Here is a 20,394-nt window from a genome sequence, read left to right on the forward strand (position 1 = left end):
GTGATGAGGTCTACAATGCTGTATATGACCTTTGCCTTTCAGTGACGCATTCCCCTCGGACTGGAACAGTTTGAATCACAGCTCCACGACCGGGAGGGGCATACCTACTCAGTAGTCACACCTACTTTGAGAGGACGCACTTCAGGAGCTGCTCTCTCGGTTCTCGGGGTCAGACGCTCTCAGCTCAGATAGTGAAATGGTTTTGCTCGATATTCTCTGTCACCCTCTGTGGGCCATCTCCACGGTGCTGCTGGCGCTGGTCGTGCGCATTCAGCGGAGAGGGCGCTGGGATCCACTGGCCTGCACCGTGCACCTCAGAGGGAAGACGACTATAGTGACAGGAGCCAATACAGGTTGGTTGTATGGGACACCGCTCTTCATTCTCACGGTCATATCCTGCAGGAGAATAACCGAGCTCCTCTGGCTGTCACAGCCTGTACATGTTGTAGGTGTAGTGGATAAAGTTGTCTCTTTCCTCCTGTTGCTGTGTGAATAGTAGTTTTGTTAAATTAAAAACAGATATGACTGAAAATATCAGTAAAAGTGGATGTAGTCTTTTTCTTAGACACACCTTTTACTTCCATACTAAATATATTATTGAATACAGCGTGTAGAGTGATATTTTTGTACTAAATTCCTATTGTATTTTTTGTGATGTGGAGTTTGCACTGTTAGATTTGTAAGATTAGACTGCATGCCCATATGCCACTGACACTCTGATGCCACATTCTTTAATCTGGAGGAAGAAAGGAGGAATCCTACCAAACAAGATGTTGCTCACTCTGACCTCTCAAATGAACATATATATATCATTTACTTATTCAACTTTCTTACAGCACCATTATATAAAAATGCAGCTCAGTGTGTTTATATGTTGATTTGAAAAAGCAAAGCAATGTACATCGTGAAAGTAGAGGAGCACAGAAGCACATAACAAGTTCAAGTAAAGACCAACATTTTAGTAAGATGCTGACCGGCCACAGAGCCACCAGAACAGCTTCAGTTTGCATTGATCCCACAAGTCTCTGTATCTCTGCTGGAGGGATTTAACAGCATTCTTCCTCAAGATATTCCCTCATGTGGTGTTTCAATGATGGTGGTGGAGAGCGCTGTCTAACACATGAGTCTAAAATCTCCCATATGTATTCAGTTGAGTTCACATCTGGTGACTGTGAAGGCCACTGCATGTGAGTCACATCTTTTTCATCCTCCAAAAAGTTCATAACAGAAGAATAAAGCCAAAATGCATGAGCCATCAATATAACATCACGGTGTAACAGCTCAGACACTACCAAAAAGTTATTAAAGTTAGAAATCATTCACCTGCAGTTTCTCAGGTTCTTCTCCACACCACTGCGTCTGCTGCTTAACTCTGAACCTGAACATTCATCCAGTCCTTAGTCCTAGACCTATAAATGAACAAAGGCTCAGTTACTCAATATTTTTGTTTGGACCTTAAACATGGATTTTAACTTTTTGGATGTGATGTGTTTAGCAGCTGTTTAGCATTAACCAAGAAACAGCAAGAACTGGTGAGTAGAGGAAACCAACTGTGGGTTTCTGTTTCGTTAGAATAACTTGGGTCCTCTCTTCATGTCCTTCTCTATCAATAAATACAGAACGTGTTTATCTAATCATCAAGGTTACACCTTGCACAAAACTGGCTAATGTCCGTCTGCGCACACAGTGAAGGGGGAGGTTGTTGTAGCAGTATGACCATACGACACTTTGACCTTATACAAAGAGAAGAACAAGGAGAAGTCCCTGTTGAAACAGTTATAATCAATTTCCAGTGTGTTCAGTGTGTGGCCATCTGGGACACCCTTTATACATTCACTGAACAAATTTGTGTAGGTTCACAAAAAACCCTGCCTCCCCCTCAAGTCATATGGGATCAAGCATTCAGCCAAGACACAGTACTTATAATACTATATTTTATTTTAGATTAGAAAATGTCTACATCCAGGAGAGCCAGTTGGAATTTGCCTAATGAAGCTGATGAAATTAATATTAATGTAGTTAGCTTACACATGTCCATTCCCATCCTGTGTGGATCCCTGCACTTATTCCTGTCATCCTGTTTCTGGCTACCTATATTTTGGATGTCGGATGAGTGGGTGGGTGGGCAGGGGTCTTCTGTGCCAGCTGGTAACACCTGGGCCAAGTGTTTCTGGGGTATAATGTTCTGGCTGTCATTCTCTCACTCCTTCCCTGTGAGCAGCTGCTGGGTTATGTTGTGTTGGTTCTCAGTTTCCATGCACTCACATCCGCACAAACATTTCCCTCTCTCATTTCCTACACTGCTGATTCTACTGACGACAGCCAGTGTGGAGGCAATGTGTTTTCAGGTTGAGGGAATGTCCTCAAATTTGAGTCGATTTGGACTCAGGGATGATCTGATCAGATTTTGGTGGTCAAAGGTCAAGGTCACGGTAACCTCACACAGTAACTATTTCTCCTTGTGAAGGTGATACCTCTTGAACGCCATCGAGGAATCCATTCACATTTGTCACAAACATTCTTTTGTCATGTCTATATCTTCTGTTTTCTAAGTAAATTCTATTTTACCATTGGAAATGATCTGGTGATCTTTCAGTGATAATGGTCTATCACTATTCGTCCCAACTGCACAAACCAGTTTGTGAAATGTTTTGCAACTGTATCATCCGATCAAGGTCGTAGATGTGATTATATTTTTGTCGGGACTTTTTGTTAGATAAAATACCATGCACACTTGTTTTCTTTCTCTCTTGTCTCATTCATACACACATGCTCACAAACACACACACATACATGTATACATAAAAAGCCAGACTCCACAGAAAGTTCACCTTAATTCAATGAAACAGTGAATCAGGAATTTTTTCTCTGCTTTTTTAAAATGAATTTTAGACTATTTTCTAATTATTATAAATCTTGACATTTATCCCAGGTAAATAAATGTATAAAGCATAACAGGTTGTGTTCTACTCTGTTTGAACCAACTATCTGCTCAGAGACATTTTCAAATCTCACCTTAAAGGACTGTCGTACATATGTCTGTTAATAAAGACAGATTGATCATATTTAGTAAAGATGTTCTAATTTAAGGCAAAACTTCCTCAAGCAGCCTATATGGGTTTATGTCGAGAGAGAGAGGTTGCTTGTTTAATTTTTTTTTTCTGTTTCTCTCTCTTAGGGATAGGGAAGTTCATTGCCATGGACTTTGCACGACGTGGAGCCCGTGTCATTCTCGCCTGTCGCAGCGAGGCCCGGGGGATGGGAGCAATGAACGAAATCCGGGAGAAAACGGGAAACCCCGACGTCCACCTGCGTCTGGTTGACCTGTCTTCTCTGGACTCTGTCAGGGAGTTTGCTCAAAGGATTGTCAAGGAGGAGAAAGCTCTGCACATCCTTGTCAACAATGCCGGTGTATCAGGTGATACATGCAGACATTTATCTTATAGCTGCATTGTGAAAGTACAAGACAAAGAAATTATTCAGTCAGTAATTGCCCATCTGCCCCACAGTAATTCAGCAATTAAAACAATCTATTGAAAAGTGGCTTCTGCACCAGCAAACTGTTTCCTAACAGCATTTAAAGGGATAGTTCACCCAGATAATAAAATTCACTCATTATCTTCTCACCACTATGCCGATGGAGGAGTAAGTGAAGTGTTTGAGTCACAAAAAACACTTTTGCAGTTTCTTCTTTTGTTTTTCACGTTGAAGAAGTGGTCACCATTTACTTCAATATTGGATTTGGCTGCAACACTGTTGACCTTAGAAACTCCATACGTGTTTTGTGGACTCAAACACACTTCAACCACCATTTCATCGGCATAGTGATGGGTAGATTTTTATCCAAAATTCTCAGTGAAAATGGAGCAAAACTGAGAACCACATTTAAAATTAATAAAAAAAAATTTTGAAAAGCGTTTCTTTGAGTTGGGTAGATATGGGTGAATCCTATTTTTTAGTTAACTATCCCCTTAAGGTTACTTCCACACCCCTGATGCATATGCACAATTAATGCCTGTAGTGTAGTCTAACATCAAATACTGCCATTAATATACAGAACATTATTCTGTCTTTATTGGCATTGTTACTGCAACGTCAGATTTTGGGTTTGTTTATCATTGTTTTGCATTCAACATTAACATACACATTTCTCCCTCATTTTCCATTTTGAAAAATTCACTACTCCTGCAGCTACTGTCCATATGTAATACTATCTGTAAAGAGTTTCTGTGTTTACTTTCTTATATGACTATCGATCTCAACCTTAACCTGACTTTCCCTTGTGTGCTGGTGTGTAGAATAGAAGAGCATAGAAAGCATTTATTGTCACTGTGTGATACAAAGTACAACAACACTAAGGCTGCTACTCCCCCGTTGGTGCATAAAAGTGAAATAAAAGTTACAAAGGACACATAACACACATTATATCATTCATGGTGACAGTCAATAAAAGCGATGTATACGTTTCTCTCGTCTTTTACAACCATTTCTGTTGTTGGGATTTGTGCAACTTTGAAATGACGGAAAAAGGAATCTCATATATTCTTGTCAATGTAGTCAAAAATAGCTCTTGTTACCTACAGTAGCCAATCTGACTAAACCATAACAGGAATTTTAAGTCTTTAAATGTCTACTTCGACATAAACAAAGCTCCATGTTGACCTTTGTGTCTGTGGACTTATCCTGTTTATTTAGAATATGCCTCAAAGGATTGAGTTAATATTTGTTCTCTAAACTGAAAAAAAGATGTGTGCACCAACATATAGATATATATTTTTTGTTTACTCTTTATCTATTTTCCCCCATCAACAACAAGGTTTACCCAGGCAGATAACCAAGGATGGTTTTGAAATGTCTTTTGCCACCAACCACCTGGGGCCGTTCCTTCTCACCAACCTGCTGCTGGGTAAGACTTTGTGGTCTCTATTTCTTAAAACAAGGATTTTAATGAATTTGAAATGTTGATTATAGACAGCTGCATAAAAGACTACGCCTTCCATTTTGTCTCCATGTGCGTATTTCCTTTACATCCCAGATCTGATGAAGCGCTCGGCTCCGGCACGTATCGTCACCCTCAGCTCAGTCAACCATAAGCAGGGTGTAGTGGACTTCTCTCATTTTCATGGCGAGAACCTCAAGTATTACATGGACTCAGTCTACAACCACACGAAGCTGCACAATATCCTCTGTACCAACGAACTAGCTCGCAGGTTAGAGGGGACAGGTAGGTGCTGCAATCAAGTTATTTCAATATTAACTATATTAATGTAGCTCATGCAAGTTTTTTTCATCAAACGAGAAGCAATGACAATGAATGGATAATGATCTGAAAATTATATTGTCCATTTAGATTCAAATGTATAGTTACAAGTATAAGTTTAGGAATAAAACTTTGGGTGTCGTGTTTCCACTAACTGATACACAGCACATGTTTTCAGAGAAATTTTAAAAACTTTTGAACTTCCAAATTCATGAAGACCACATGTGAGTCTGCTCAGGGCCTCCAGCTTTTAGCAAAATACTGCAGCTGAAATTGATTTTCCTCTTCTAAGTCATGAAAATACCAAAAGCAATCTACGTGTGTAAACTCTGCGTTCAGAGACTCGCTTACTGTTTCTCTCTACCACTCTCTATCCCTCTGAGTTTAATAATGTGAGTCTATATGTCTCTGTGTGTCTATGTGCATTTAGGTGTCACTGCAAACTCCGTTCACCCTGGTATTGTCATGACAGAGGTTTTGAGACACTATCCGTTTATGATCCGCTTCATGTTCAGGCTCATTGGATTTTTCTTTTTCAAGGTGAGTTTTGTTCTTTGTGAAGATCACTCTGATTTAGCGAGGTATGCTGAACTTGCTCACCAGATGTCAGCCTCAGTAGCTACTCCGGAATTTCTGCAGATTTTCTCCACCTGGCTCCCTAGAAAAAACTCTGGAGGAGCCGATGTGAGAACACAGCAGATCATCTGCAGGATTCACCACTTGCGAGTGTGGGGGTTAATAAGTTTCTAACACAAGACTTATGCAAAAATGTATTTCTTATCTAGCTAATCAAGCTGCAGACTTAATTTGTTACATCCTGTCTCTGCCTGCTGCACCACCCCTCATGTGAATCCTGCAGGGAATGTGTTGCTGTTGTAAGCAGATAATCTCCTGTTTTGTAGTATATGTGTGAAAGGCAAACTGAAAGAATGTCCGAGCCCAATTCTCCATCTGAAACTAGTGAGACTGGTGACACAGACCTGCTGTTCCCTTATCAGGGAAACAATAATCACTCCTTGACAAACAGGGGAGTTCAGTATTTTGATATACACCATTAAAAACATGTGGCCTGTTTGAGAGAGTAAACATTGTGTCCTATTTTGCACCAGTTGAAATAGACCAAATGTTAATGTTAAGCTCTGGCTGGCAGAGTTCAATGTGCAAACCAGCTCCTGCAATGGAAAACACAGGAAAACTGGAGTTGAAGTGTTCCCACATGTTTCACAAAACACTCATCATGAAACTAAATTTAGAAGTTAGGGCAGGCAGCAGGCATTGTTCCAGTAATGCCAAATGCTTCAGGAAAGTTACGCAGGCTTCCTGTGGTGTGTTTATCTTGTTTGAACATAGTTTAATGTTATTAGCTTTAATGTCCTAATTCTTGGCACTTTACTAAAGGGAATAGTCAGATACTCAGCCAGTTATGCTAACAAACTCAGCTGACGTCCTCTGAGCCGCTGTCTTCACATTACAGCTGCATGGGATTCATTCAGACTTCCCGGACTCATCTCTCTACCTCTCTTTCACTCACTCCTGCCTTCACATGAGTTAGGTAATGTGTTATGTCAATGAGTGTCCTCACTAAGACAGAAGTACAAACGTGTGTGTGTGTGTGTGTGTGTGTGTGTGTGTCACATTTGGGATCCTTTACCGGACAGGAGTGTTTTTTCTCAGAGTTTCTGATGTTGCTCTGTGATGTGGTCAACAACAGGTCTTTTTCTACCAGCGCAGATTGCAGAGATATAAAACTGCAAGTTTCTTTTGACTGTTATCTCACATTTCGTCTCCACCACCCTTCCTCTCTCCCAGTCTCCAGAAGAGGGGGCAGTCAGCTCTATCTACTGCGCAGTGGCGGAGGATACCAAGGGGATAACTGGGAAGTATTTTGACTGCGACTGCTCTCTGGTTCTACCCTCGGCTTTAGCACAAGACGCTGCCCTGGCGGTCAAAGACTTTGAGATATGTGAGAGACTGACATCAAAGCTCTGAGACTATTCAGGCAAATGGCAGCTCGATGACAGAAAAGTCACCAGGAAAAGTCTCCACAGTCGCCAAAGTGCTACTCTTTGTGGGAACTGTTGGGTCCCTATAAATTTAAGGTCTTGACCTTTTTTATGTAATTCATTTCTCATTTTGCAATGTTTTTTCTTTTGTGTAAGGTACATTGTAACCTTGTTTAGATAAGTGCTATACAAATCAAGTTATTACCATTATTATGTGGGCAAAGAGCTTTCTGTATACATTTCCATCGGTCATTTGCAGGGACATCATTTTTTAAGGGAAGTGCAAATGAATGTTAGAGTTTGGGTTGGTTACTCAAATGCAATTATTGGATATTCTTATTAATATTCTTATACAAAGATCTTTAATAAATGTCACCTGATTATGACCACTCTGTGCTTTCTGTTCATCAAAGAGAAGAAACATTTCCTAAAATGTGGCTTGGTGTGAACAACATGTCAAATGTGGTTAATCACTTTGTCATATTCTGCCCCTTTGACCATTTCATTATTTCCTGTTTTATATTGGGAGGATTATCTTCCTCATACGGCCGCTCTGGATGAACTTCCTGTTCCAGTCGGTTTCCCACCTTTGTTGTTACCTGCTCTCAGTGGTGAAGGAAGTACTCAAACATTTTACCCAAGTAAAAGTACAAATAATTACACAGGAATGTAAAAAGTAAAAGTAAACATAAAAGTACCACTTCAACTTTTCTACTATGACTGTGTCTCCGTCTCTTCTGAATCCTGTTTGGAGGCGGGGTCTAATGTTACCTGCCTGACGCCAATTCGATCAGATTATTCCCCTCTCATCATTGATTACTTTAAAAAATATAAGAACTCATGTGAACATGTAAACTTAATGCTCTCTTGGTGAATTGATGAATTGTTTATTCCATAAAACGAGGTTGCAACCCAAAGATGTTTAGGTTACTGTCATATAAAACAAAGAAGAGTCCTGACACTGGAGAAGATGTAACCAGGAAACTGGCAAGAAAAGAAATCAATCATCATCAAGAGTTGCTGATTGATTTTCTGGAGTAGAAAGCACAGATATTTCCGATATATGTAGTGAAGAGTACCAGAAAATTGGGAAACAGACAGACAAACTTCTTAGGAATTAGAAATTACATCAGAGTCTCGCATTAGTGATATGATAACTTCCCTTTATTGGTTGATTCATTAAAATACAATAAAATATGTGAGCATTTAGTGCATTCGTCCTCCGGTGTCGTCTGCCTCGCTACTTGGCTGCAGAGAGATAGTGAGAGAACATCACGTTTACAGAGAGGTTTTTTTAAATCAAATAACTATCACTTGTGAGTCTGTTGATAATAAAAGTAGTTACAAGGACACGGTATGGGATCTTCAACAAAAGTGTCACACCACTGTGTCATGCACCAATCAAATTCTTGTACCTTTCTCCTCAAATATTTCCTCGATATATTCTTCGAGCAGCGGGGCCACATGATCCAGCTGTTTGGGTGACAGATGGATGGCGATTTCCACTGTTTTATCCTGAGCACACACAAGAGAGCTGTAAGTGGCCGGCATTTAATGACAGCAGGACATTGGAATCCAGCAGGGTCATCAGCTGTGAAGGTAATGTGCACTCACAGGATTTCCACCATGTTCCACCTGAGGAAGCTGTTGCACAGTGACTTGTTCAAACTGACCATCCTCCGACCGAGGCCCCAAGTCCTTTGCACCCTCTCTATCCTGCAGCACAAGATAGTAGGAGAAAACAGTAATAGGGATTTTACAGCCTCCAAATATGAAGATCCACAGACAGTTTATCAGCCTCTTATCCTGATGTGACACTGCAGCGACCTCCTCCTCTTGAGTTTTGTAACTTTATCATCCAAACTAAAACATTACATTGCAGAATTAATGACAACTCTTACTATAAATGTGTCATTCCTTCTTTCCTGTTGGATAACGAGGACAAAATAATGCTGCCTTTTAAAAAAGTGGCTTATACTTATTATACTGTTATTACCAGCCAAAGGTGATTTTAAATATTTACTAATCTGCCAGTTAGTTTTGTACGAAAGGTTGATTAAAGTCATAGAAGCAAAAGTAGTGATACTGCCTGCTGCAACTCAATTTGTGTATTTTGTGATTATAGGCCAACAAACCAAAACCTAAAATATAATCAATTTACTGTTGCACATGTCGAAAAAATAAATAAAAAGTTGATGGGTATTTATGATTGAAAGATTATTTATGATTAATCATCAAAATATCTGCTGAGTAACAATCTTTGGATTCACCAATCAATGAGTAAGCTCATCATTTTAAATTATACGCAGCAAATGCAAAATCACTCTGTATAATCAAATGAATGCTCATCCAGTGGCACCACAGGACAAAATAATGTGAGATAAATAAAGTATTCAGTATTAATATGATTCCACTTAAAAGACATCATGCACTAGCATTTAATCGTTGCGCAGGTTCGGGGCTGCAAAAAAAAATATTTCAAACATCTATTAATATGACTATTCTTTTCTTGCCAAATTGAATATTGATTTTGAAGAGTGAAAATGCACAGCATAATTTAACATAACATGAGATTTTCAAATTTCTTGGTTTATCTTTACCCTCATCTGCTTCATCTCCTTTGGGCTGAAGAAGGTGATGTGTCCCTCTGTCCTCTCGGCCAGCAGTGCCACCAGGCACGCCAGCACCAAGCAACCAGCCACTGCTCCACGCATGCTCATTCTGCTCTGTCCTGGACGCACGCACACATACACACACGTATACACATACTGTACATGGGTATACAGGTGCTGCAGAACAGTATGGGTTCATGCAGATGTACAGTAAAGTCAGTGTTTCCACATGAGCAGGGGTGAGTGGCACTGAGGGCAGGTCGCTTACAGAAATTAGGGAATGGTTTTTTTAGCCGTGGGAAAGAGGTGGCAGTCAAAATAGGTCAAACATACAGTTTTTTACATGAGGTGCAGTGTGTGTGTGTGTGTGTGTGTGTGTGTGTGCGCGCGCACGCACGCCAGAAACAGAAAAAATGGAGTTCAGAAGGACACAGGCGAACATATGTGTCATTATGCAAGGGAGAGGTTGACAAATAGGCAGCAGATAGGGGAAAGAAAGCAGTGGGGGGAGTTAGGGAGAGATGCATGGAAGTAACAAACAAACTGCTCCACTGACAAGAGAGATAAGATGCCGGAGTGAACCAGCCATACTTACAACAGCAACACAGCTCTGTGCACTCGTGTTAAAGAATGAAGGCAGGACGTGGACGGGGAGAAAGACAGGAGCAACAGAGGGTTTTTAAGGTCTGAGAGACAGAGAACATGAAGGAGCTGTTTGTTACTCACTTGCTGTGTCAGCGCTGGTCAGTCACTTGGGGGAAGTGTGCTTTAAGATGAGCAGAGCTCCACCAATGTGAGTGTCAGCTTGTCCCAGCCAGCCTTTATATCAAGTCCTCTCCTGATCCCTAAGCTTTTTACTATCCTGCCTCACATCCGCTCCTCACCAGGCTCCATCCAGCACTCTCCACACTCCTAGAGACACACATATTACTCAGGAATCTGGCTTTTTTATTAGGGCACTAAGCTCACCACTGTGTATGTATGTGGGCCTGTGGCAGGACGGACAAAATGACACATTGATGGAGAAACCCCTGCGGTGTCTGCCGTATTATTAGGGGGGCTTTAGGGAACAACACAATGCAATGCCCTACACGTGCTGGATAACTGTGGTGTGATATTAGATTACATTTCATTTAGCTGACGCTTTTATCCAAAGCGACTTACAATAAGTGCTTTCAACCATGAGGGTATAAAACCTAGAAGAACCAGAATCAAGTAAATACAATTTGCTTCAAAAAAGCCAAACTACAAAGTGCTACATGTAATAAGCCATAAGCCATATAAATGCAACAATTTGTTTTTAATTTATATTGTATTGTGAATATGAGAAATCACTCTTCATTCAAATTCCTTTTATCACACATGGCAGCAAACAAATATATTTTCAGTTATTTGACCTTCAAACAACTTAATACGAAGTTAAAACTGCAAATTAACTTGATCTAAACTCTGAAAATGAGCAGCAAAGTTTAATCTGTGCTTTTTTTTCACTTGTGAAACAGTGGACACTTCACATTATGGGGACTTGTCTTCCTTATGGGGACAAAACGCCAGCCCTCAAAAGTATATTTTAAGGTTAAGGTAAAGTTTTAAGCTGAGGTTATGTGCGTGAGTGTGTGCATGTGTGTGCATGCATGTGTGCATGTGTGTGTGTAGCAGCAAGGAGACAATCTGCCCAAAGAGGTCGGTCATAAATTCTCAGAAACTAAACTACTATCCCACACAATGTGATGTTTATGACCCACCAGTAATTTACTTGTGCACAAACAGAGCCACATGCACTCGTTCCTTAGAAACCGTCATGACTTGAGAACTTTAATGATATTTCTCCCCCAAATATGACACTCTTTTTCCTGCCAAGTGGTGACATGTTATTGCAGGTTGGGTTTGTCGTCAGAATACTCAGCTGAAGTGGACAATTTTCAGTATTGTAGCTGCTTTATGTGGTTTTATTGTATTTATAGTGTGTAGCTTCCTCTGTAACACTTCATCATAACACTGCCACACTGACGACAAGCTCTTGTTGCATTTTTCCATCACCTAATGTTAGGTCTTTTATAATGCGTTGTTAAATCCCTGGAATCCCTGTCCTTTAGAACTTCAGTATCCATTTTGAATAGGGTATGAATTGCATATACCTCTATTATCATAGTTATGTAACTCATGTGTATAGATAAAGAGATATTACTTGTTATCTGACCCTATGCTGGATAAAATCAGCATCTACAGACACAGACAACTGTGACCCTGAGCTGGACTTTATAATAAGACTATATAAGGCTTTATAATGTCATTAATGACATGTTATTTACGTGGTCCAGACTCAATATTACATCCAAAATCATAAAATGTCTCATATCTAATTAAAATCACAGGGGTGCTTGTTCTAATACTGATATATTTCTATTTATTACCTCTGCCAAGGACTTAATGTTTTCACTCATGTCTGTTTGTTGGTTTATTATTTCCAGGAAATTTAATGGAATGATGAGACATAGGCCAAAAATGAACTCATTCAATTTGGGGAGGATTTGGACAAAGAGGCAGAATTCCTTTGGGAAAAGGTGAAAATGCTGCAAAACAATGTTGCAGAAAGTGATCAAAAATATTCCTGTATGCACATGATAATCTAATGGGTTTTTAACAAACCAATGAACAAAGACTGGAGGGAAAACATAACCACTTCGGTGGAGGCAATAAGGCGAGGCAAATGTATTTATTTTTAAGGACATTAAAAAAAACAAATAGATACAAAATAAAAAATAAGAAGTGCAATTTAAAACAATTTCCAAGATTATAAAAAAATACAAGATTAAAAAGAGCAGTGTGAAAGAAATGATAAGATTAAAATAGGTACAAGAAATAAAAAGGATAGATCTGTATCCAAACTCGAAAATAAGTAGAAAGGGGGATATAATAGAAATAAAATGGATAATGAAAATAGACTGAGCGACGATGATGGTGGGACCTTGTGAAAAGACCAGCGTGGATGCACAGAATCATGAAAGCATAATTTTCACGTATGTATCCAGCAGGTGGGGGCCCTCGCTGTGATCTCGCGGTGTTCAGCTGATCTCGCGGTGTTTGAGTCAGGTTAGGTTTGGCTGAAAAGAGTCGACGCCGTCTTTTCCCTGCAGAGGAGCAGCAGAGCGGCCACGCGCTGCCGCAGAGAGCCACTGATCATGGTAAGAACTCACGAACACCAGCGCAGCTCCATGTGTGGACTCACTGAGCAGCTGTGTCACACGGCTCTCTGAAGCCGCACACGGCTCAAGGCTAGAAAAAGCAGTTTTAATGTGTTTACCGCCGTTCAGCCGAAGGCCTCTCAGCATGAGTGCCGCAGTTAGCCGCCCATGATGCTAACTGTGCTACTTTCGTGTGAACTGCTGTCAGAACTGACGCTGCACAGACCCAACACCGAAAGCGTTACTTCCATTCATACAGGTTACATGCAGACATTTGTATTTTTTAGCCCAGAACGCGTGTTAGCGACAGTATGCGTCAAGCTAATGTTAGCTCGGCTACTAGCACAAGTTAGCTTTAAGCAACTTCACACGCGGGCCCAGGTCAACACGTGGGTTCAGCAAGACTACCACGTGGTTGCGTGTTAAAGTTATGGCAACACATTTAGGTCACTATACTGGAATCCGAAATAGTATTTGAGTGTTTTATACTTTATCCAGACAACACCAGCCTCCACTTTGCAACTAAAAAGATGCTAACTCGTGCCTTAGCGATCACCACGTGGAGGCTGCTAAACACGTAGCATCGAACATGAAGTTTTGACAAACGGGTTACCCTTGTTTTTTTGGGTATTCAGTGTTATCGATCGTTAGCTGCATGGATTTAAAATGTATTTTACCTCTTTCAGGTGTTGTTACACGTGCTGTTCGAGCATGCGGCGGGCTACGCGCTGTTCGCCGTCAAAGAGGTGGAGGAGATCGGCATGCTGCTGCCTCAGGTGGGTCCTCTGGTCTCCTCTACACGCGCTGCTGTGCGGAATCAGTTAGATTATTCAAATGGGGCTGACGTGGCCGTGTGTTTCAGGTGGAGGAGAGCGTGCTGAATCTCGGGAAGTTCAACAGCATGGTGAGCCTGGCTGCATTCTTCCCCTTCAAGTCCGCCCAGACTGCCCTGGAGAACATTAACGCCATCTCTGAAGGTGTGTTTGATTTTTCTTCTAGCAACTGACCCTACTGTTTATTTTCCTCAGCTGTAATGATGTTTTCAAATCTGTCAATCCACTGAGTCAAAGTGCTGACGCTTATTATCAACCCTGAACATCTGAGGAAAACATTTCAATATAAAATGGCGTGGTTCAAAATGCTGATCAGTCTGTAACAGAGAACTTTGATTAGCTGTATACATCTTATGTTGAGCATATTGTGTTATCAAATTTAATAATTGTGATACATTAAATTTACCCCAGCATAAAAGTGTTTTTCCATCTATTGCTTTCGATACACGTTTAATCTGCCTTTTCCCCAAGTTGCATGATAGCTAGTTAGTTGCTAGTAGTTGAAGTAAACGGGTCTGGCTGCATTATTGGGTACATGAGCACCACTGCCTTCAAATGGTGTTGCTGTGGAATCACATGCACATCTCATGAGTACACAGAAATAAAAGAACATCCTGTCTGTCACCCGCAGGTGTGGTTCATGCCGACCTGAAGTTGTTCCTGGAAACTAATCTGTCCCTGTCTGGGAAGAAGAAAGCCGTGTTGGGTGTTTCAGATGCCAAAATCGGAGCCGCTTTACAAGAAGAGTTCAGCATTTCCATCCAGACCAGTGGTGTGGTGGCTGAGATAACCAGAGGTGAGGTGCTGATTCACCCATGAACAACTTGCCCCATCGTGGCCTGTTGTGATGTGATCTTCTGATCCTGAAACTCATGAGGGTTCATACTGAAAATCTGAACAGCCACTGATCACACGCTGTTGTTCTCCTATTCCACATAATGCCAACAAACCCTTCTATCTGTTGTGTCTCCTGTCAGGTTTACGTATGCACTTCCACTCACTAGTGAAGGGTCTGACGGGCTTGGCTGCCTCCAAAGCACAGCTGGGTCTCGGCCACAGCTACTCTAGAGCTAAGGTCAAGTTCAATGTGAACAGGGTCGACAACATGATCATCCAGTCGATTGCTCTGTTGGATCAGTTGGACAAAGATATCAACACTTTCTCCATGCGTGTCCGGTAGGTTTCCCTGCATCAAGCCTCTACACAACAGTGCCTGTCTGTGCAGTTTTGGATGTTAATAGATTAACATGCCAGTCCCATAGAATGCTTGAGGTAGTCTTACATACCTTTTTTCTAAATTCTTTTAGTTTTCGTTCAAAGCATTCATCTGTACCATGCAGCCTCCTAGTGCTTACCACAGGTGGTGCCCCCTAGAGTGCTGGCTGTATAGAAACAGGAGGGATATTAATCTCACAATGCAAATCCTTTGGGTGACACCTCCATTGTGGTTCAGGGGTGACCAAACATGCTGGGGCTTTATGTTGTATAGTATAGTTTTTACTGCCCGTTTAAGACGATGACTTCCCAGGTGTAACAACCTCTTCCTTCTGTCTACAGTGAATGGTACGGTTACCACTTCCCAGAGCTGATCAGGATCGTGCCAGACAACTCTATGTATTGCCGCCTGACTCAGCTCATCGGAAACAGGAAGGAGCTGTCGGAGGAGAGTCTGGAGGGCCTGGAGGAGGTGGTGATGGACGGTGCCAAGGCTCAGGCCATCCTGGAGGCATCACGCTCATCCATGGGTTAGCATGAAATATTCTTACTTAATGCTTTACTGTAGTTATCTAAGTGTTTAAGATGTCACACCCTGCCCCTTTTTTGCCCACCCTGGATTAACAATTGTCCTTGGTGTCTAACACAGGGGGGCAAATTAGCTCTCTCATAAACCTGTAGTGAAGGAACAATTCCTCACTGCGGATCCTGTCGGGAGAAACATCCACACTTTGTTTTAATAACCATTTATAGAAATGTACCTATTAGTCGCAACATGTCACTGACCAGTTGTTTCTCCTGTTGCCTCCAGGTATGGACATCTCTCCCATCGACCTGATCAACATAGAGAGGTTTTCTAATCGTGTGGTGTCTCTGGCTGCCTATCGACTGGAGCTGCAGGAATACCTGCGTTCTAAGATGAGCCAAGTGGCTCCAAACCTGGCAGCCTTAATTGGAGAAGTGGTGAGTAGAAGTTTTAGTCCAGTTTGTTCTAGCATTACTCATGGGACCAATGATGTTATACCAAAATCTGTCAATCCACTGAACCTTTGTGTTGAACCATATATCCGGTGCTGATGGTCCTTTAATGAAATTGTATCAGTTCTCATTAAAAAAATCTATTCTTATGATATTTTAATCACTGAGACGGTCTGTTTCCTTTAGGTGGGAGCTCGTCTGATCTCCCATGCCGGCAGTCTGACCAACCTGGCCAAGTACCCGGCCTCCACCGTGCAGATCCTGGGAGCAGAGAAGGCCCTGTTCAGGTACTGGGGCGCCCCCTCCCTGCTGGGGAAACAAGTGGTTGCAGTGATGGCAGGGCTGGGCTGGAGCAGAGCCGGGTGACCGGAGCAGACAACTCTAGTCTTCTCCGGAGTGATCCCTCTCTCCCTATTGCACCCCCACAGTCTGAGCAGCCACTCACAGCACTGAGGTAGCAGATTGAAAAAGCTTCTTAGAGCTCATATTGTCTATAATTTATTTTTAATTACTTAATGTGATGAGGTGTTGGTTGTAATATTAATGTTTCTTCAACGCCAATACACATGATCATAGACTTTTGTCCTTTGAGGCACTTAGTATTACAGTTAACCTGATGTATAGCCATAGTTTATAGCCATATATTTTATTTAGACATGTATCATAATCCCCATGTTTTTATGTGCACTTAAATGCCACAAGTGTGTGTGATGACCTATTAGTTGTGTGAGATGCAGAGCCCCTTGTGGACCTGGCTTGTAACATTTGGTAGCTTCTCCACAAGGTGGTGCTGTTAAGTCATTGTTAGAGTTTTGAGTTTTCATTAACTCAGTGCATGTAAAATTTTAAACTTAAAATAGTTTTGCATTCATGTCACTACTATTGGATAATAAGTTCTGTTTCTATAACTTCAACCTGAATGTGAAAGGAGTTGTATTTTTGCACAGAGCTCTAAAGACACGTGGCAACACTCCCAAGTACGGCCTCATCTTCCACTCAACCTTTATCGGACGTGCTGCCGCCAAGAACAAAGGTCGCATCTCCAGATACCTGGCGAACAAATGCACCATCGCCTCACGCATCGATTGTTTCTCTGGTGAGTGACGGGACGTTTGCAGAATAATAGTGTTTCAGCTTCAGCACAAAATTCATGTGGTGAAATTGCTGTGATGCTCATATTTTTCGTCAACAGTATTCATCCCTTGGGTTGATGTTGAGAAGCTTTTTTCCCTGAGCAAAGCCACATTTTGTTAGAACACTGAGTTTATACTGAACCTAAACTGGATTTGTTGGATTTTTATTTTCTGTTATTTTACTTGTATTTCAGAGGTACCAACAAGTGTGTTTGGTGACCGGCTGCGTGAACAGGTGGAAGAGCGACTGTCTTTCTATGAGACGGGCGACGTGCCACGGAAAAATGTGGATGTCATGAAAGAGGCAGTGAAAGAGGTGAGCTCAGATCACTTACTATGGTTATTCAAATTCTCTTATGATCCATTCTTAGTCTGTCTATGCTGTGATTGATGAAAAGTCTCTTCCTGACATGACTGTGAGGGTAATACTGATTTAATGAGCCTGACACAGCTTTACCTTCTGTAAAAAAATAAAAAACACGGGTTATCTGTCTGCACTTCCATTGTTAAAAGATTTTCTTTTCTTTTCCACCTCATCGAAGGCCACTGATGTTGCAGCTGAGATGAAGCGTAAACTAGACAAAAAGGAAAAGAAACGCAAGAAGCGTGAGAAGAAGTTGCAAGAACTTGACACCAATGGTGAAGCTGAGGTAAGCCTTCGTTTTTAATTTGTGGCAACGCATGTCTTGATTTGAGATTTGACCCACATGGTCCTGTCTCAGTGTACCACATGCTACATCAGCCTGACTCCGAACCATTGACAGGCCCCAAACAATGGACCTGATCACTGAAGTGAGTCAGACATTGAAAAGCATTATTTAATGTTGGTGTTTTGTAATAAAAATGGCAACTTCCCCTTTTCTAACTATCTTCTCTTGCCCTCTGCAGGTGGAGAACGGAGACGCAGACGCCACCGTAGTTAAGAAGAAAAAGAAGAAGCAAGCAGCCGAGGAGATGGAGGTGGAAGCCGAGGAAGCTCCTGCTGCAGAGAACGGAGCAGAAGAAACTCCAGCCAAAAAGAAGAAGAAACGAAAGGGGGAGGCCGAGGAGGCAGGAGAAGCAGCGGTCACAGATAACACAGCGGAGGACACGGAGACTCCATCAAAGAAGAAAAAGAAGCGAAAGACTGAAACCGAGGAAACAGCCCCAGCAGAAGAGATCCCAGAAACACCTGTGTCTGAGAAGAAGAAGAAAAAGAAGAAAAAGGAGGCAGACGAGTAGAGAATATGGGCAAAGACTAAATCTTTATTTTTTGTACAGTTTTTTAATTCATTTTACTCCTTCAGAAGGTAGTTTGTCCACAGCGTCGTCTCATAACCACAAGAAAGAAGGCTATGCTTGTAACTGTGCCTTTAAAGTCAATAATATTTACTTGTATTTCTGTAAATAAATGATCAGTTCAACTTTTTGTCACAACATCTCATCTGTCGAAGGTCATTTTCAGCACCTACACCATCACTGATTCTGTAGTTCAGTTCTAAAAATTCTCTAACATTTTTTTAACAAATGGTCACTGATCTTTTCACATGATCTACTTGGATTAGTGTATCAGCAGTTCTATCAGCTGTTCTCTCAACTCTGGTAGCCAATGTGTGTTTCCACTGAATGTTGGCCACACAGTTTACACAAGTCCAACTCTGCAGACAAACCTTTGAGAAAGTACAGACTGGCCACAATGTCCTCACTCCATAAGATTTATGCTCAAAATGGTCATCACAAATAAAATAAGTATATGTAAGTGTATACACACTCTTAGAGGAAATGCTGGAATACTAACCTGATTCAATAAAGGCTCATCTAAATCCTAACCATCCCATCATGTTAATGTAAATTGTGCCAAATGTTTAGTTTGTATCCAACTGCATCTTGTGTTAATGGTGTAAAAGACTTTATTTTGATAGTGTGGATTTTATCTTAATTATTCAGGCTATTTTAATAATTGTTATTGTAATTCAAATGGCAGACTGAATCTTTTTTAGAATTAGGTTCATTGCTCTTTGAAAGGCTGAACATGCATGATAATACTATAATCTCAGTGGTATAAAATTATGACAAATCACATTTCTGGGACAAAATATTGTCCAACAAAATGTGTTACTGTGAGAGGTGCACCTTAATATCTTTAATGATGCACCATGTTAGAGGTTCCTTGCAACGTTCACAGCTTTAGATCTCTGAAAATATATATCCAGGAAAAGTTTACCACTTCTTCCAAAAGGGAAAAAAAATAGTTTTCATTAAAGATGGATATTGGTGGGGTGACAATCAAGTTCTGCTGGACCGAGATGTACTCTGTGTACGTAACATGGATCAGAAATGCGATACTAGATTGCTATGACGGGAAAGTTATCAAATGAGACCTTCAGTACTAGAATACTTGAGTGGAATTATTATGTAAGAGCATCACTGAAGAAGCTCTTCCCAGGCTTAATTATTTGTCAAAAGCCAGGTTGGTTTCCAGAGGTGCTGAAAGTTCTTTATATCCATGAGTCAAAGTTGTGAGAGATGGTACAAAAACTATGAAATACAAAAAGATGAAATGACGAGAATGAGATAATAATAGTCATGACACAAATGTAAATAGGTTATCAATGATGCGGCAGAGTATAAAGTGATACTGAAGCATTGCCATGGGTTCATTTTCACAGACAATAAATATTACTAACCAGCTCAAGATACTGTCAGTTGACCTTTGCCACTGACATTATCAGAACTACTCAGCTTTCTGGCCCCAACAGACAGTTTAAAGCTCGGCAGCCAGAAATGCTTAGTGGAGGTAAGATTTAGGTGAAAGGGATCTATTGGCAGAAATTGAATATAAAATAATCCTTTAGTGATGTTTTCACTTGTGTATTTCATCTAAATTGTACAAGGAGTTTTATTCTTTGCCCTAGAACGAGCCCTTCCTCTCCACAGACGCAGCCAGGTTTTTTACAGTAGTCCAGACTGGACAAACTAAACATCTTTTGAGTTTTTATGACAACTGAAGACTACCACAGGTTCTGTCATGTTTGGAAAAGGAGGGTGAGATAAAGGGTATTCAGCTGCAACATGACACTTCACCACCAGATGTCACTAAATTCCACACACTGAACCTTTAAGTTTTACTGTTTCTGGACCTTCCTAACTTGTCCACTGGTATTTAGAGTTCATACATTGTGTATTTTCAAGCCCA

The 20,394-nt window shown here is 41.0% G+C and overlaps 4 protein-coding genes and 2 non-coding genes across 10 annotated transcripts in view; 5 read left to right on the plus strand and 1 right to left on the minus strand.

Annotated features, from left to right (window-relative positions):
- The window catches only part of cast (calpastatin), a 208,286-nt gene that overhangs the window by 21,586 nt on the left and 166,306 nt on the right, over window positions 1–20,394 (plus strand). The gene's annotated exons all lie outside the window — the stretch shown is intronic.
- LOC109629195 (retinol dehydrogenase 12) lies at window positions 29–7,649 on the plus strand. The gene is made up of 6 exons (XM_020086746.2): window positions 29–353; window positions 3,179–3,418; window positions 4,817–4,906; window positions 5,036–5,224; window positions 5,691–5,800; window positions 7,070–7,649. The coding sequence occupies exons 1-6, from the start codon at window positions 197–199 to the stop codon at window positions 7,247–7,249; spliced, it is 966 nt and encodes a 321-aa protein (XP_019942305.1). The 5' UTR covers window positions 29–196; the 3' UTR covers window positions 7,250–7,649.
- mlnl (motilin-like) lies at window positions 8,406–13,874 on the minus strand. Of its 2 annotated transcripts, XM_069510954.1 has the most exons (6): window positions 13,738–13,874; window positions 10,602–10,787; window positions 9,864–9,994; window positions 8,878–8,979; window positions 8,679–8,778; window positions 8,406–8,511 (listed from the first exon to the last, which is right to left on the minus strand). In XM_069510954.1, exons 3-6 carry the CDS (start codon window positions 9,981–9,983, stop codon window positions 8,504–8,506), a joined length of 330 nt encoding a protein of 109 aa, XP_069367055.1. In that variant the 5' UTR covers window positions 9,984–9,994; window positions 10,602–10,787; window positions 13,738–13,874; the 3' UTR covers window positions 8,406–8,503. The 2 variants fall into 2 exon arrangements, with proteins under 2 accessions (XP_069367055.1, XP_069367058.1); XM_069510957.1 differs by lacking the exon at window positions 13,738–13,874 and having other exon boundaries at window positions 10,471–10,608.
- nop56 (NOP56 ribonucleoprotein homolog) lies at window positions 12,924–18,622 on the plus strand. Its single transcript, XM_020086745.2, has 12 exons — window positions 12,924–13,060; window positions 13,747–13,836; window positions 13,923–14,037; window positions 14,525–14,689; window positions 14,871–15,069; window positions 15,451–15,638; window positions 15,920–16,071; window positions 16,273–16,373; window positions 17,034–17,182; window positions 17,414–17,535; window positions 17,762–17,869; window positions 18,108–18,622. Exons 1-12 carry the CDS (start codon window positions 13,058–13,060, stop codon window positions 18,438–18,440), a joined length of 1,725 nt encoding a protein of 574 aa, XP_019942304.2. The 5' UTR covers window positions 12,924–13,057; the 3' UTR covers window positions 18,441–18,622.
- On the plus strand, window positions 15,715–15,834 carry LOC138406077 (small nucleolar RNA SNORA26). Its single transcript, XR_011239741.1, has one exon. It is a non-coding gene; the product is annotated as a small nucleolar RNA SNORA26 (small nucleolar RNA).
- On the plus strand, window positions 17,602–17,668 carry LOC138406073 (small nucleolar RNA SNORD57). The gene has a single exon (XR_011239737.1). It is a non-coding gene; the product is annotated as a small nucleolar RNA SNORD57 (small nucleolar RNA).

The sequence above is a fragment of the Paralichthys olivaceus genome, chromosome 2 (genome assembly GCF_024713975.1).
Source record: "Paralichthys olivaceus isolate ysfri-2021 chromosome 2, ASM2471397v2, whole genome shotgun sequence".
In the NCBI taxonomy this organism is placed as follows: Eukaryota; Metazoa; Chordata; class Actinopteri; order Pleuronectiformes; family Paralichthyidae; genus Paralichthys; species Paralichthys olivaceus.